This window comes from Physeter macrocephalus, chromosome 5 (genome assembly GCF_002837175.3).
Source record: "Physeter macrocephalus isolate SW-GA chromosome 5, ASM283717v5, whole genome shotgun sequence".
In the NCBI taxonomy this organism is placed as follows: domain Eukaryota; kingdom Metazoa; phylum Chordata; class Mammalia; order Artiodactyla; family Physeteridae; genus Physeter; species Physeter macrocephalus.
The window spans coordinates 106,307,870-106,324,220 of NC_041218.1; the positions used below are offsets into that span (position 1 = coordinate 106,307,870).

Consider the following 16,351-nt stretch of genomic DNA (forward strand, 5'->3'; position numbering starts at 1 on the left):
CGGGTTCGTGCCCCGGTCCGGGAAGATCCCACGTGCCGCGGAGCGGCTGGGCCCGTGAGCCGTGGCCGCTGAGCCTGCGCGTCCGGAGCCTGTGCTCCGCAGCGGGAGAGGCCACAACAGTGAGAGGCCCGCGTACCGCAAAAAAAAAAAAAAAAAAAAAAAAAAAATTGTGACCAGAAACGCACAGGAATGTAACCTTGCATTTCCCAGGGAAAGGTCCAGTGTTTGCTAATTCATGGAGACTTTATGGAATGTTACTACCACAGAGGACCAGGATCACCTGTACATTGTTATGTGATGAGGAAAGAAAGCATGATTTTTGAAAAGCGGGTTGTATGCAGGGGTGCAGTTCCATCTGGTGATGGAGTCCAGATAACAGAAGAAGACTCACTGATGGGGGTTATGCTGCCTGGGCTCTGGTCTGAGTGCTGTACTCATGCCACGTGACTGCCTTCATAGCTTCCGGAGAGACCAGCACTGTCATATGCTTTTCTCAGATAAAGAGAGAGGCTCAGAGAGTCTCTGTCCCACAGCTAGTAAAGAGCAAGGCGGGGCTTGGACCAAGGCTTGTTATTAAAGTTGGGATGGACCATAGAAGTTAATGTGTGCCCTGGTCCATTTCACGGATGCATGTAGAAAACAACGAGACATGACATGTCTTCAGCTGAGTAGCCGGTGAATAGCTTAATGAGCACTTTGCTGCAGTCTCCAAATCCAGGGTCATTTCTACCCCATCCAGACAAGGAAGGAAAGTGCTTCTGACTTGGGGTCTCGTGGACTCCAGGGTGTCTGGGTCTCCACCCAGGCAGCCCCAGCTGTCAGCTTGCTTGGAACTGCCCCGCTCCAAGTGAGACCTCATCATGTTTGCAAACTGGTTTCTTTTCTCTTTGCGCAGGTTTTGCCTCTGAGGAAGCCCGGTCACCATGAACGCACGTGAGTTCCGCAGGAGAGGGAAGGAGATGGTGGATTACGTGGCTGACTATTTGGAGGGCATCGAGGGGCGCCAGGTGTACCCCGACGTGGAGCCTGGCTACCTGCGCCCCCTGCTCCCCACCGCTGCCCCCCAGGAGCCAGAAACATTTGAGGACATCATTAAGGACGTCGAGAAGATCATCATGCCAGGGGTAAGCCTGTATCCAAGATCGGAAAACAGGAGGGCTAGTGCTAATTTAATATTGATACTTACTGGGCGTCAGGCAATTCATATGAATTATCTCACCTAATCCTCACAACCATTTCCTTGGATAGAAACTTTTTTATTTCTATTTTATGACTGAGGCAACTGAAGCCCAGAGAGGTTGGGCGATCAGCCTAAGGTCGCACAGCTAGTAAGTGACGGAGCCAGGATTACAACCCAGATCGTGTGGGCTCCAAAGGCAGTGACTGTGCTTTCCCCCCAGCCCCACAGTTTGTCACCGAACCGACTTGGGTCCGCTCACCCACATGCAGTAAAGCCGATCTACTGACACCAGGTTGTGGTGAAGGAAAGTGCAGCGTTTATTGCAGGTGCCAAGCAAGGAGTCCTGGACAGCTAATGCTCAAAAACCCCAGCTCCCCGATGGGATTCAGCAGAGCATTTTTAAGGCCAGGTGAGGGAGGGGAGTCCCAGGTTAAGTCATCAGCTAGTGCACAGTTCTCTGACTCATTGATGGTGAGGTAATGGGGCAGGGTTACAGGGGTTAACAGTATCAATTCTCAGGCGCCAGTAGGTCTGGGGGCTATGTGCTCGTGGTCGTCAGGTAGTTAATTTTTTCCGTTTGGTGAGGGTTTTAGCATTGGTAAAACAACTCAGGAACTATGTGCATCAGATACTGTTATCTGGGTACTTTAGAGAGGAGCCACAGCAGAGGACATGGAGGAGGGGTCTGTCCCGGGAAGGCCCCATGGGGTCCTGCTCTCTTACAAGGTTAGACCCCTACCCTGAGACCCTGGTAGGTGAGAGAGTCGTCACATGACTGTGGAGGAAATGAACCCCTGGAGGCTGGTTTCAAGTAAGTTAATCGCTCCAAATAAAGCACACTCACTATTTTGTGTGCAGCAGAGAGGAGGTCACACGTGTGGAAGAAATGTTTCCTTTATTTTATTTGAGAATGGGCTGCGTGGTGCTGCGTCCTCTGAGGCCAGCGTGCCTCGGTGTGGGGTGCCCCAGGGGCCGCAGACAGGAGTGGGGAGGACCCAGGACAGCTGTCCCCCCGGGAGTCACTCGGAGGGGAGCGGACAGCTCCAGTTCAAAGGAAGCTCCACCGCGGCTTCATGCTTGCGCGGTGAGGTGTTCCCTGCCCAGGACTCGCCTAAAAGCACGTTCACTGCTGTGGCAGGAGGGGTCCCAGACCCTCAGCCTTACCCTCTCATCTGCAGTCAGGACCCCGGGGGCCTGGGGTCTCAGGACCCGGGGCTCAGGGCGCAGAGCCCCTGCCCACGGGGTACTGGGCCTCCGGCCTCAGCTCCCTGATAGGTCCCTCAAGCCCAGGGCGTCTGCCCTCCCTCGTCCTCCCTGGAGTTCCCGTGACAGTTGTGCTTTGAGCGGAGCACAGGATTCCGGTTCTCGCCTGCCAGGGGTTGGCTGTACAAACACGAGAAGCCGCGCGGCGTCACATCCCTCCAGGAGCGTGCTTAAATGTCAGGCCCCGGGCTGTCCTGGCTGTTCTGCAGCTGCAAACACCACCGCTAGCGTCTCGGACAGCGCATCCACTTCTCACGGGGCTGGGGCTGGGCGTCCGAGGTCAGGGTTCCTGCAGATTCCCCTCCTGGGAGGTTCTCATCCTGGCCTCTCCTCCCTGCGGGGGCGAGGTTAGGGGCGCCCACCCTCACCATCTCATCCTACCCATCACCTCCCAAAGGCCCCAGCCCCGGGCACATCGCACAGGGTTAGGGCTTCAACACAGGAATCTGGGGACACGCACACTACAGACCATGAGGGGGTCGCAGGGAGACCGTGGAACCCGGAGGCTTTGCACCGTTAGCAAGGAAGGGATTGTACGGGGGAGTGAGGGGGCAGCGGTAAGGCGGCTAAAGAAACCTCAAAAATCAGGCCTCTTTTTTTTTTTCTGATATAGACTATTTTTTGGAGTACTTTCAGGAAAAGCAATCTCGTAAGAGGAAGAGATGGGGCCTCAGGGGCGGCCCCCTCACCGGCACGTGCTCCGGGCCAGGCTTTAAAGCAGGGCTGTCCTGAGAGACTTGGTTGGCCGTGGCAAACCCAGCGCCCTGGGTCCCCTGCCCGCGGGGCCGGCCTCCCCGGCCCCGAGTGACCGCCATGTCCCGTACAGGTGACCCACTGGCACAGCCCGTACTTCTTCGCCTACTTCCCCACGGCCAGCTCGTACCCGGCCCTGCTCGCGGACATGCTGTGTGGGGCTATCGGCTGCATCGGCTTCTCCTGGGTGAGTGTCGTCAGGGGCGCCCTGGGCGTCCTGCACGGGGACGTGGAGCCAGGACTCAGCCGGCGAGCAGGTGGCGGTGCCCCCGCGGGAGGCAGGTGGACGCAGCCCTGGAGGGGGCGCCTCGTGAGGGCATTTGGGGAAACAGAGGGGGCGTGATGTCCACACGCCAAAGCCGGTTCTGCACGGCGGCGTGTTTAGAGGTGCGTGGCTTGCCTTCAAACCGCAGCCACGGCCCTGGAGCGTCTGCAGCCCCAGCATGTCTCCCAAGCAGGGCGGGGATCTCTGTACAGTCTGCGGTCTGAGAGACACTTCTGCCCTCGTCCCATCCCCTCAGTTCTGGGCCACGCCGGCCGTCCCGAGAGAGACCCCAGCCCAGCATAACGGGAGAGAGTGCTGCCTTCCCAAATGCAGAGCGCTCGGACGGAGGGCTGCTTGCTGACTGTGCCGGGCCCCCAGGGCTGCCCGCGCGCTGGGGCTCCTCCCCGGGCCGGGGTCTGCTCTTAGCCTTTTGGGTTGAGTGCCTGCCTGCTTGCTTGTGCCTTGGAGCCGAGCAGACTCACGACTCCTGCCTGAGGCCTGCAGGAGATGTGGGTCCCTGAACGCACGAGCAGGGCTGCCCGCTGCCCCTGCCACCTTCTCCTGGCCCCCAGCTCCCCACCTCCACCCCCCACCGCTCCTCTTTTGCTGGGGGAGTGGGCCTCAGCGCCCCAAGGAGCGGGGTTGGAGGCTCACCCCCGGGTCCTGCTGCAGTTCTCAGCGGAGAGCAGCCTGGGGCCGCCCTGTGTGGCCTCGGGGACCTTCCTTTGTCTGAGCTGAGCGCACCCTCCCCTAAAGGACATTCCTAACATCAGACACCGCAGCAGATCCACTCAGCTCCGCCACTGCAGAGCCATCCAGGGTGATGATAGCATCTTTCCAACTATGTCTGTTCCTCCCGAGGACAGTCTGATGGTCTGGGGCCTTGGAGGGCTTCCTTGCTGTCTCTAAGGTGTGCTGGCCGAGCCCCGGGTTCTGGACAGCGAGGGAGGTCCCCGTGCCTGGAGCCGGGCTCGGCCAGGATGGAGTGGGACCCTCCGCGTGGGGCTGACCAGCGTTGCGTGGGGAGCTGGAGGGCTCTCGGACCGCCACGGTGAGGCCCACGTGGACGGGAGGTCCGCCCACCCTCAGGCGGAGTCTGGGGCCAAGCCGCCCCCTCCCGAGCGCCAGGAGAACCGTCCCCAGAGCGCGGAAGGCAGGATCCGAGACCTGCGGGGGCTGCCGGGGCTGCACCTCCTCTGCTCAGCGCGTCTCACCCCTCCCACTGCGACCGCAGACCAGGGTCCGCCAGGGAGCCTTTCCGGCTCCTTCTGTAAACAGGTGGCTGAATGAGCTCCCAGAGGGGCCGGGGAACAGGCCATGGCGATGGGCAGAGCCTTCCTGCCCGACCGTCCTCCTCGAGTCACCGTCAAAGGGCATGTTTGGCACTTTTGGGGGGCATTTGAACAGCATCTTGGATTGGGAGATTTTAGCCTGGGTGGGATTCGGTGGGAGATTTGCAGCAAGACCTGAGCCCTTGCTATGGCCCCAGCCCTTAGAGGTTTCTGTTGGAGAAGCGTGGGGTGACGTCAGAGTCAGAGGTGACGTCACCAGGGACCCGTGCCTACGGGTGAGGCATGTAGAGACATGCAAACCCCTGCAGGCAGTGACCTTGGACTTCCAGCGGCCGACCTGGGCCCCGGGGATGGTGGCTCCTCCCACGCTTCTCCAGGTGCCGGGGTCGGGGGGGCGGAGCTGAAGGTCATGTGTGCCGCTCTCAGCACCAAGTCCCCCCGGCAGTGGTCCTCGGTGATGCCTTGGGGTTGCTGGGGGGAGGGGTCCAGCCTCCGCCACTGCTTCTCCGGGAAATCTGTGACGGGGGAGCCCACCTTCAAAGGGGTTCCCAGCCAGGGATAGGCCTTTTGAAAACGTTGAAAGCTTTTTGCTAAATCGATCCATCAAAGGGAGGGGAGTAAGGAAGCCTCCCTGTTTGTGACTCTGCTGGACCCCAAGCTGGTGGAAAGCTGAGGGCAGCCGGCCTACGGCTCACCCTCACCTCCCGCCCACAGGCCGCCAGCCCGGCGTGCACAGAGCTGGAAACAGTGATGATGGACTGGCTGGGGAAGATGCTGCAGCTGCCTGGGGTGTTCTTGGCTGGAGAAGCTGGAGAAGGGGGCGGGGTGATCCAGGTAAGGCACAGAGGGCGGGGGTCCCACCTCTGGGGTGCGCGGGCTTCCAGAAGGCGGACAGCAGCAGGTAGGCAAGAGGCCCTTGAGCTTCCTGTGTCCTCATGTTTCTTCTGGAGAATAAGCAGAGCTGAGCCTTAGGAAAGCTCTGGATCTGGATTTGGATCCCCGAGCCAGGCCCCTCTTTAGGGTGGACAGAATAGTGGCTATCGCTTGGCTGGTGCCTAGCAGTAAAAACAACAGTGGAGATCTGCGTGGTTCCCCATTGCCCGCCAACGTGCTGGAGCACATCCCAGGCCTGGACTCACTTAATTCTCACAGCGCTGTGATTAGGGGCCATTTTAAGATTCCCATTTTACAGGTGAGGAAACTAAGGCTCAGAGCAGTCAGGGAACTTGCCCATCGGTTCCCAGCTGGTAAGTTCTAGAGCCAGGGTCTGAGCCTACCCCCGCGTGACCACCGCTCAGGGCCATCCTCAGTGGCAGCTGTGACCACCTGCTGCAGAGGCTACTAGAAACGGCTGCACCGATGGGAACCCGCCGTTCGCCTAAAGACGCTGCCTTTCCTACGCGCTGATTTAATTCGTTCTTCACCTGACATGTACCTCTGAGCGCGATTACGTGCCAGAGGGCCCATCAGGGGACAGGACACACACAGTGACAACCACAGTGGAACATCTGCGGCACAAATGCTGCTAAGAACACTTGGACCTCTTGGCTTTCTTCTTTTCCAGCAGGGAAGAGGGATATGCTCCTAAACCCGCCGCCCTCCCAGGGAAAGCAACCTTTACTTGGGAGAGAAAGGAATTTCCTTTTTCAGACACCGTCTTCTCTCTAAGAACCTGTCCCGGCAGTTGATTGATTCTGTCCACTCAACGATGAGAACTGAGGCCCCGATGCCTCAGTGTGCGGTCACCTGCTGGAGTGGCCCAATGGGACAGGATGCGAGCCCCAGCCTCCGGGCCCGAGGCTGCTCAACCGACCAGGGTTTCTAAACTCCCATGTGTTTATTTTCTGACAAGCCTATTATCTTACGGTTCTGTAGGTCGGCAGAGTCTGATGTGGATCTTACTGGGCTATGATCAGGGTGGACAGCTTGGAGCTTCTGTCCTCGCCTTTTCTAGTTTCTAGAAGTTTCCCGCATTCCTGGGCCACGGCACCTCCTCCGTCTTCAAGGTGGCTGTGTTGCCTCTCTCTGACCCTTCTTTCACGGCCACCTCTCTCTCTGACCACAGATGAGAAAGGTTCTCCATGTTTCAGGATGCATGAGATTAGATCAGGTCCGTGCAGATAATCCAAGATAATCTCCCCCCACTCCTGTCAAGGTTCTTAAATTAATCACGTCGGCAAGGTCCCTCTTCCTTGTAAGGCAGAGAGTCACAGCTTCCAGGATGAAAGCATGCCGTCTTTGGGAGGCCTCATTCTCCCAAACACAGCCAGTACGGCTCAGGGTCAGGGAGGGAGTCTTCCTCTACCCTCACAGATTCAGACTGAACAAGTCTTAGGCGGGCCCAGGAATTAGCATTCCAACCTGCATGTCAGGTGGTTCGGATGCAGAGATGCTGACATGCGCTTTGATAAATAAGCTGCGACCCGTGGCTGAGCTCGCCGCGACCCACGGCCGAGCTCGCCGCGACCCACGGCCGAGCTCGCCGCGACCCATGGCTGAGCCCGCCGCGACCCACGGCCGAGCTCGCCGCGACCCACGGCCGAGCTCGCCGCGACCCACGGCCGAGCTCGCCGTGACCCATGGCTGAGCTCGCTGTGACCCATGGCCTATTGACTCTCTCAAAGTAAGTCTTCTGTCAGACTTCTTCTGTTTATGGTGGGATGCCTGAGGTGATGATGGGTGGTGAGACACGTCAGCACAGGGCAGGTGTTAGTGGTAGACAGGTTTTTCATCAGGGGCATGGTATAGCTTGGTTCAGCTGGAGTCCTGGCTAGCGTGCTTGGATTCATAAAAGCGATGGTCAGGAGGAGGGTTTTGATAATGAGCTTGGCTGTGTATCATTCTGGCATGTAGGGATTATGGAATGCTCCCAGGATTAGGATGGTTGGGAAGATGTTTATGATGATGATATTGGCCGATTCTCTAGGAAAACCAGGGCAAATGGGCCTGCTGCATGGTCCCCGCTGAAGCCGGGGAAGAATTCTCCCTCTGGCAGATCGACCGGGGCCCGGTTTCTGCCAGCGTGGAGATAAATCATGGCTCCAGGTCGGGCTGGGAAGGTCAGTCACAGATGCTCTCGTGTAATGATTATGCTTGAGAGCGTCACCGATCCGTTTATTAGCAGGACTGGTGAGAGGATAACTGCTGTGGCACCTCTTGGGAACCAGCCCCACTCGCTCTGTCCCCTCCTACCTCACCTCTTCGGTTACAGCTCCTTCCCTCCTGCATCAGCGGTTCTGAGTGGGGCTGATGGAAATGAAGCATTAGCCCTCGGAAAGCCAAGTTTCCATGCGATGCTGTGAACGGGACTTAGACGTAGCGGCAACAATGACTTTTCTCACAACTGCAAGCATTTCAGCCACCCCGGACAGTTTTCTGCTGGTCAGAGGTGATGCAGCCTGGGCAACCTTGGAAAAACCACACACAGAGATCTGAGTTCTCAGCTGCTTCCAGCTTTAGGGAGGGGACTGCTGTACATGGCCCCCTTCCACCCCCCCCGCCCCCGCCCCCCATCAGTCAGCTGCATCTCACCTTGCAGTGGGGAGGGGTTCCGGTCCCCAGCACATGGGTCCTGATGCTCTGGGGCTCCACTGCCACTGGAGAGCAGAGCCCGGCTGAGGGCAGAACAGAAAGTGGCCATAGTAAGAGCAAGAGAGGGGCTGCGATGGGGGCCTTGGTGTTGAATTCTGTTCGACTCAGTTCCGGGCCTGGGGGTGATCTGATAGTTCATGCCAACCTGGACCCTTGCAGTAAACTTACTTTTTCTTTGTAATTCCACACATTTTGCCAAGATCTACTTTTTCCATTTGTGCGGTTCATCTTGACCCCAACCCCTAGCATCTGAGAAGCCCTATTAATCCGAGACTCAGCTCTTCTCTCACCTGGGGACATTTTAGTCACTGCCTCTGGGCCACTTCACTCGGTTTTTCAGGAGCTTCCATTTTCCACGGATTGGGTACCTCTTCCATAATTTCTAACTTTCTTTTGTCATTTTTCTCTTATGTATTTTTGGGGGACTTTCTCATGGTTTTTTCTACATCATCGTCTCCATTTTCCACACTTCGATGTCCATTTGGGTTCCGTTATTCCACTTAAAAGTATCATCCCCTTTCTATCTATGAAAACTAGACATCCATTAGAAAAATGGAAGAGATGCAGAAACATTTAGGGGCAGCTTCCTTCGGGTGTTATTTTAATACCTATGTGTTTGTATGTGTGTGTGTGTGTGTGTACATATATGTGTACATAATATAAACAAAACTGGGATAATGCAACACATCATACAGATTTTCTGTGTGGTGTTTTACTTACTATTTTATTGTGAGCATTTCCCATTGTTTAAATAGTCTTTGAGAATATTATTATTGCATGATTTTCTACGATGTGTCACAATTTATATAAATAGGAGATACAGTATATGTATTGTGTCACATCTTTCACTCTTATAAATCATATTTCAAAGGACGCCCTTTAGGATGAAGGTTAACAATCTCCTAAGAAGGTCCACAGCTTTCTGCTGGGACTACCCTGGTTGAGTCCATATTCACCACACGTGCTCCACCAAAAATCAAAACCAAACAAAAATAAAAAGTTTTTCTGGGTCACTGGAGATTGTAACTAAAATAATTGCACATTCAATTCTTTTCAGCAGCCCAGGCTGATTCCTCTAGTTTGATACTTCTCAAAAATCTTAACAACTACCCTGTCAGTCAAGGTGTGTGTATTCTAATCATAGCTACTTTGTATTGCACACCCACTCTGAGCTAGGCTGTGTTTTAGCTTTATATCTTGCGTTTGATGTGCTCATTTTTCAACCTCCAAATATTGATCAGGCTTGATTGGATTGTCAACAACCTTTTTCATAGATGAGGAAACCGAGGCCCAGGAACGTCACGCATGGGACCCAAGGGTAGGAGCTATTTAGAGGCAAGGCTGGTGCACGTGCGCGCTGGACCCACGAGTGTTCCACCAGCCTGTCCCTGACCCTTTCCTTGGGTGAGTGTGCAGAGGTGGGCATGCTGCCGTGGGCTCCATCTTTAAATTATCTCTTCTTGGAAAGACAATCCCATTTCCCAGAAACAGCAGAAGCCCCGGCATTTGGTTATAGGAAGAATTCTCACATCACTCAGCCCAGGATTCCATTCAGTCCCCCGTGGAGCCCACCCACCCAGTATGAGGCAGGAGCCCCGCCCTTCCCACTGACAAGGCTGATTGTCTGTAATTTGTGAGGTCCCGGAGCGCCTGAGCCTGCTGACAGACGGGGGGCCCGGAGGCGGGCATGCGGGGTGGGGGTGGTGCCTCAGAGGCATAATCACAGCTGCTGGGCGTCTGCACCGTGACGGGCGCCTGCATCAAACGGCAAATCATCCTTTGATCTGGACAAACTGGGCCATGAAAATGGTCTCTTAATTGGGTTTGAAAGCTCTCTTGGAAGAAAAGCCCGTTTCCCGCCGTGTATGGGGTGACACTTGAAAACCCAGAAGATGAAAGGACATCTCTGCTCGAGCGGCCGCGCTCACCGCATTTCTTTCTGCCTCTTAGCGGCTTTGCCATGGCAACCTTTGTCTGAGGCAGGAAAGCAGAGGTATCATCACTGCTCTCGGAGCAAAGGCAGCTGCCCCTGCCCCTACCTCGGCCCAGATCTGCTGCCAGCAGAGGCCCGGAGAACCGCTCATTCTTCTGTCCCGGTCACCAAGCCACACTGGCCTCCCCGGGCCATGACACTTATGGATGCCTGGCTGACAAGGGTTTCACCGGGCAATTTTTTGCTTGTTTGTTTCGAGTTTTATTTTCAATTCTTCTTGTCAACACATCTCCTTAATGCTGACTATATTTAGTGAAACTTCCTTTAGAAGTGTGTAATGACCCTTTCAGCTATAACTATCCCTGTTAATATATTTTAAAAATATTTTTAAATTCCACATATACGTGATACCCTGCGGTATTGGTTTTGCTCTGTCTAGCTTATTTCACTTAGCGTAATGCCCTCTAGGTTTATCCATGTTCCAGGTTTATCCATAACAAGGTTTCGTCTTTTTTTGTTAAGGCTGAAAAATATATATGAATATATATATATATAAAATTATATATATATGTCACAAAACAAGGTTTCGTCTTTTTTTGTTAAGGCTGAAAAATATATATGAATATATATATAATAAAATGTATATATATATGTCACAATTTCTTTACTCTTTTTTTATTTTAAAATTTTTATTGGAGTATAGTTGATTTATAATGTTGTGTTAGTTTCTGCTGTACAGCAAACGGAATCAGTTATACATATACCTATATCCACTCTTTTTTAGATTCTTTTCCCGTATAGGTTATCACAGAGTAGTGAGTAGAGTTTATTTACAGTAGGTCCTTATTAGTTATCTATTTTATATATAATAGTGTATGTGTCAATCGCAGTCTCTCAGTTTATCCCTCCCTCCCTTCCCCCCCTTGTAACCATAAGTTTGTTTTCTACCTCTGTGACTCTATTTCTGTTTTGTAAATAAGTTCATTTGTGCCCTCCTTTTTTGGATTCCACATATAAGTGATCATTGGGCATTTTATTCAAAAAGCACTTTTTGTTGCCTGGAGAAGGGGAGTTTTCTTTCAAGACATGGACAGAGCCCAGAGGAAAACCAGCAATGAACTGCCGTGGTGACCCTAACCTTTCCTTAGAGTGTGGTTCAAAGGAGCGCGGACACTGGGGGGTGATGAGAGATCCAAGCCTTCAGACAGAGGGTGGCAGTGAGGGGGAGCTGCACTCACACAGGAGTCGGGTGCGGGGGCAGGGGATGTCGGGGATTCCCCTCCCCGGAGCCATGCCTTTCAATGGGCTTTGCCCATTCCACATCCAGGGAGAATGAAGGAGACAGTGGACAGGCCCTGACACACAAGATGGGGACACAGGAGGAAAGCAGCCACGCGGGGGGATGTGTGAGTTCCAGTGCCTGCCCTCGGGGAGCTCGGATCTCCTGCCGTAGCTGCTTTAGCTTTGCCAGCTGTTTCTTTAACCGGATCTAAAACCTCACGGTCTAAATCTGTATCTAAAATCATTGCCATGAACATTTTGGTGCATGACTCTTTTTGCATTATGGTTTTCTCAGGGTCTATGCCCAGTAGTGGGATTGTGGGGTCGTATGGTAGTTCTATTTGTAGTTTTTTAAGGAACCTCCATACTGTTCTCCATAGTGGCTGTATCAATTTCTATCATTTTTCAATGTCAAAGTCTATGGAAATTACCATCAAGATGAAGAATCACAAAAACTCACTAGTATTTTCCCCCATTCTGTGGGTTGTCTTTCCATTTTGTTTATGGTTTCCTTTGCTGTGCAAAAGTTTTTGAGTTTAATTAGGTCCAATTTGTTTATTTTTGTTTTTATTTCCATTACTCTAGGAGACAGAATGAAAAAAATATTACTGTGATATATGTCAAAGAGTGTTCTGCCTATGTTTTCCTCTAAGGGTTTTATAGTATCTGATCTTACATATAGGTCTTTAATCCATTTTGAGCTTATTTTTGTATATGGCATTAAAGAATGTTCTAATTTAATTTTTTTTTACAAGTAGCTGTCCAGTTTTCCCAGCACCACTTATTAAAGAGGCTGTCTTTTCTCCATTGTATGTTCTTGCCTCCTTTGTTGTAAATTAGGTGACCATATGTGTGTGGGTTTATTTCTGGGCTTTCTAATCTGTACCATTGATCTATAGTTCTGTTTTTGTGCCAGTACCATACTGTCTTGATCATTGTACCTTTGTATTATAGTTTGAAGTCAGGGAGCCTGATTCCTCCAGCTCCGTTTTTCTTTCTCAAGATTGCTTTGGCTATTTGGGATCTATTGTGTTTCCATACAAATTGTAAAATTTTTGTTCTAATTCTGTGAAGAATGCCACTGGTAGTTTGATAGGGATTGCATTGAATCTGTAGAGTGCTTTGCGTAGTATAGTCATTTTCACAAAACTGATTCTTCCAATCCAAGAACATGGTATATTTCTCCATCTGTTTATGTCATCTTTGATTTCTTTCTTCAATGTTTTATAGTTTTCTGAGTACAAGTCTTTTGCCTCCTTAAGTAGGTTTATTCCTGGGTATTTTATTCTTTTTAGTTTTCTGGTGGCATCTTTAGGATTCTCTATGTAGAGTATCACGTCATCTGCAAACAGTGACAGTTTTACTTCTTCTTTTCCAATTTGTATTCCTTCTATTTCTTTTTCTTCTCTGATTTCCGTGGCTAGGACTTCCAAAACTATGTTGAATAAGAGTGGTTAGAGTGGACATCCTTGTCTTGTTCCTGATCTTAGTGGAAATACTTTCAACTTTTCACCATGAGTATGATGTTTGATGTGGGTATGTCATATATGGCCTTTATTATGTTGAGGTATGTTCCCTCTATGCCCATTTTCTGGAGAGTTTTTATCGTAAATGGGTGTTGAATTTTGTCAAAAGCTTTTTCTGCATCTATTGAGATGATCATATGGTTTTTATTCCTTACTTTGTTAATATGGTGTATCACACTGATTGATTTGCATATATTGAAGAATCCTTGCATCTCTGCGATAAATCCCACTTGATCATGGTGTGTGATACTTTTAATACATTGTTGGATTCTGTTTGCTGATATTTTGTTCAGTGTTTTTGCATCTATGTTCATCAGTGATATTGGTCTATAATTTTCTTTTTCTGTGATATCTTTTTCTGGTTTTGGTATCAGGGTGATTGTGGCCTCGTAGAATGAATTTGGGAGTGTTCCTCCCTCTGCAATTTTTTGGACGAGTTTGAGAAGGATAGGTGTTAGCTCCTCTTTAAATATTTGATAGATTTTGCCTGTGAAGCCATCTGGTCCTGGACTTTTGTTTGTTGGAAGATTTTTAATTACAGTTTTAATTTCATAACTTGTGATAGATCTGTTTGTATTTTCTAATTCTTCCTGGTTCAGTCTTGGAAAATTGTACCTTTCTAAGAATTTGTGCATTTCTTTGTGGTTGTCCATTTTATTGACATATAGTGGTTTGTAATAGTCTCTTATAATCCTTTGTATTTCTGCAGTGTCAGTTGTGATTTCTCCTTTTTCATTCTACTTTTATTGATTTGCGTCATCTCCCTTTTTTTCTTGATGAGTCTGGCTAAGAGTTTATAAATTTTGTTTATTTTCTCAAAGAACCAGCTTTTAGTTTTATTGATCTATGCTATTGTTTTCTTCGTGTCTATTTCATTTACTTCTGCTCTGATCTTCATGATTTCTTTCCTTCTACTGACTTTGGGGTTTCTTTGTGCTTCTTTCTCTAGTTGCTTTAGGTGTAGGGTTAGATTGTTTATTTGCAAGTTTTCTTGTTTCTAGAGGTGAGATTGAATTGATAGAAACTTGTCTCTTGGAACTGTTCTGGTCCTGGACTTTTGTTTGTTGGAAGATTTTTAATTACAGTTTTAATTTCATAACTTGTGATAGATCTGTTTGTATTTTCTAATTCTTCCTGGTTCAGTCTTGGAAAATTGTACCTTTCTAAGAATTTGTGCATTTCTTTGTGGTTGTCCATTTTATTGACATATAGTGGTTTGTAATAGTCTCTTATAATCCTTTGTATTTCTGCAGTGTCAGTTGTGATTTCTCCTTTTTCATTCTACTTTTATTGATTTGCGTCATCTCCCTTTTTTTCTTGATGAGTCTGGCTAAGAGTTTATAAATTTTGTTTATTTTCTCAAAGAACCAGCTTTTAGTTTTATTGATCTATGCTATTGTTTTCTTCGTGTCTATTTCATTTACTTCTGCTCTGATCTTCATGATTTCTTTCCTTCTACTGACTTTGGGGTTTCTTTGTGCTTCTTTCTCTAGTTGCTTTAGGTGTAGGGTTAGATTGTTTATTTGCAAGTTTTCTTGTTTCTAGAGGTGAGATTGAATTGATAGAAACTTGTCTCTTGGAACTCTTTTTGCTGCATCCCATAGGTTTTGGGTCATTGTGTTTTCACTGTCATTTGTTTCTAAGTATTTTTTTATTTCTTCTTTGATTTCTTCATTGATCTCTCAGTTATTTAGTAGCGCACTGTTTGGCTTCCATGTATTTGTGGTTTTTACAATTTCTTTCTTGTGATCGATTTCCAATCTCATAGCATTGTGGTCAGAAAAGGTGTTTGATATGATTTCAATTTTTAAAATTTTCCGAGGCTTGATTTGTGACCCAAGATGTGATCTATCCTGGAGAATGTTCCCTGTGCACTTGAGAAGAAAGTGTATTCTGCCACTTTAGGTGCAATGTTCTATAAATATCAATTAAATCTATCTCGTCTATTGTCATTTAAAGCTTGTGTTTCCTTATTTATTTTCTGTTTGGATGATCTGTCCATTGGTGTAAGTGGGGTGTTAAAGTCCCCTACTGTTATTGTGTTACTGTTGATTTCCCCTTTCATGATTGTTAGCATTTGCCTTATATGTATTGAGGTGCTCCTTTGTTGGGTGCATAAACATTTATAATTGTTATAGCATCTTCTTGGATTGATCCCTTGATCATTATATAGTGTCCTTCCTTATCTCTTATAACTGTCTTCATTTTAAAGTCTATTTTATCTGATACGAGTATTGCTACTCCAGTTTTCTTTTGATTTCCATTTGCATGGAACATCGTTTTCCATCCCCTCACTTTCAGTCTGTATGTGTCTCTAGGTCTGAAGTGGGTCTCTTGTAGACAGCATATATATAGGTCTTGTTTTTGTATCCATTCAGCCAGTCTGTGTCTTTTGGTTGGGGCATTTAATCCATTTACATTCAAGGTTACTATTGATATGTATGTTCCTATTATGATTTTCTTAATTGTTTTGGGTTTGTTTTTGTGGGTCTTTTTCTTCTCTTGTGTATTCTGCCCAGAGAAGTTTCTTTAGCATTTGCTGTAAAGTTGGTTTGGTGGTGCTGAATTCTCTTAGCTTTTGCTTGTCTGAAAAGCTTTTGATTTCTCCGTCGAATCTGAATGAGATACTTGCTCGGTACAGTAATCTTGGTTGTAGGTTTTTCTCTTTCATTACTTTAAGTATATCCTGCCACTCTCTTCTGGCCTGCAGAGTTTCTGCTGCAAAATCAGCTGATAACCTTATGGGGATTCCTTTGTGTGTTATTGTTTGTTTTCCCCTTCCTGCTTTTACTATTTTTTCTTTGAATTTAATTTTTGTTGGTTTGATTAATATGTGTCTTGGTGTGTTTCTCCTAGGGTTTATCCTGTATGGGACCCTCTGTGCTTCCAGGACTTGGGTGACTATTTCCTTTCCCATGTTTGGGAAGTTTTCCACTATAATCCTTCAAATATTTTCTCAGACCCTTTTTTTTTTTCCTCTTCTTCTTCTGGGACCTCTATAATTTGAATGTTGGTGCATTTAGTATTGTCTGAGAGGTCTCTGAGATTGTCTTCAATTCTTTTCATTCTTCTTTCTTTATTCTGCTCCTTGGAAGTTATTTCCACCATTTTATCTTCCAGCTCACTTATTCATTCTCTGCCTCAGTTATTCTGTTATTGATTCCTTCTAGTGTATTTTTCATTTCAGTTATTGTGTTTTTCATCCCTGTTTGTTTGTTCTTTAGTTCTTCTAGATCTTTGTTAAACATTTCTTGTATTTTCTCAATC

The 16,351-nt window shown here is 48.8% G+C and overlaps 1 protein-coding gene across 7 annotated transcripts in view; it reads left to right on the top strand.

Moving 5' to 3' along the window:
• The window catches only part of DDC (dopa decarboxylase), a 108,615-nt gene that overhangs the window by 33,663 nt on the left and 58,601 nt on the right, over positions 1-16,351 (top strand). For 5 of the 7 annotated variants that reach the window (XM_055085140.1, XM_055085139.1, XM_028490288.1 and 2 more), the window contains 3 exons: positions 896-1,124; positions 3,270-3,383; positions 5,468-5,587. In XM_055085140.1, coding sequence (XP_054941115.1) covers positions 924-1,124; positions 3,270-3,383; positions 5,468-5,587 — 435 coding nt within the window. In that variant the 5' untranslated portion in view covers positions 896-923. The remainder of the gene's footprint in view (positions 1-895; positions 1,125-3,269; positions 3,384-5,467; positions 5,588-16,351) is intronic. The other 2 variants (XM_055085141.1, XM_055085143.1) reach the window with 1 other exon arrangement.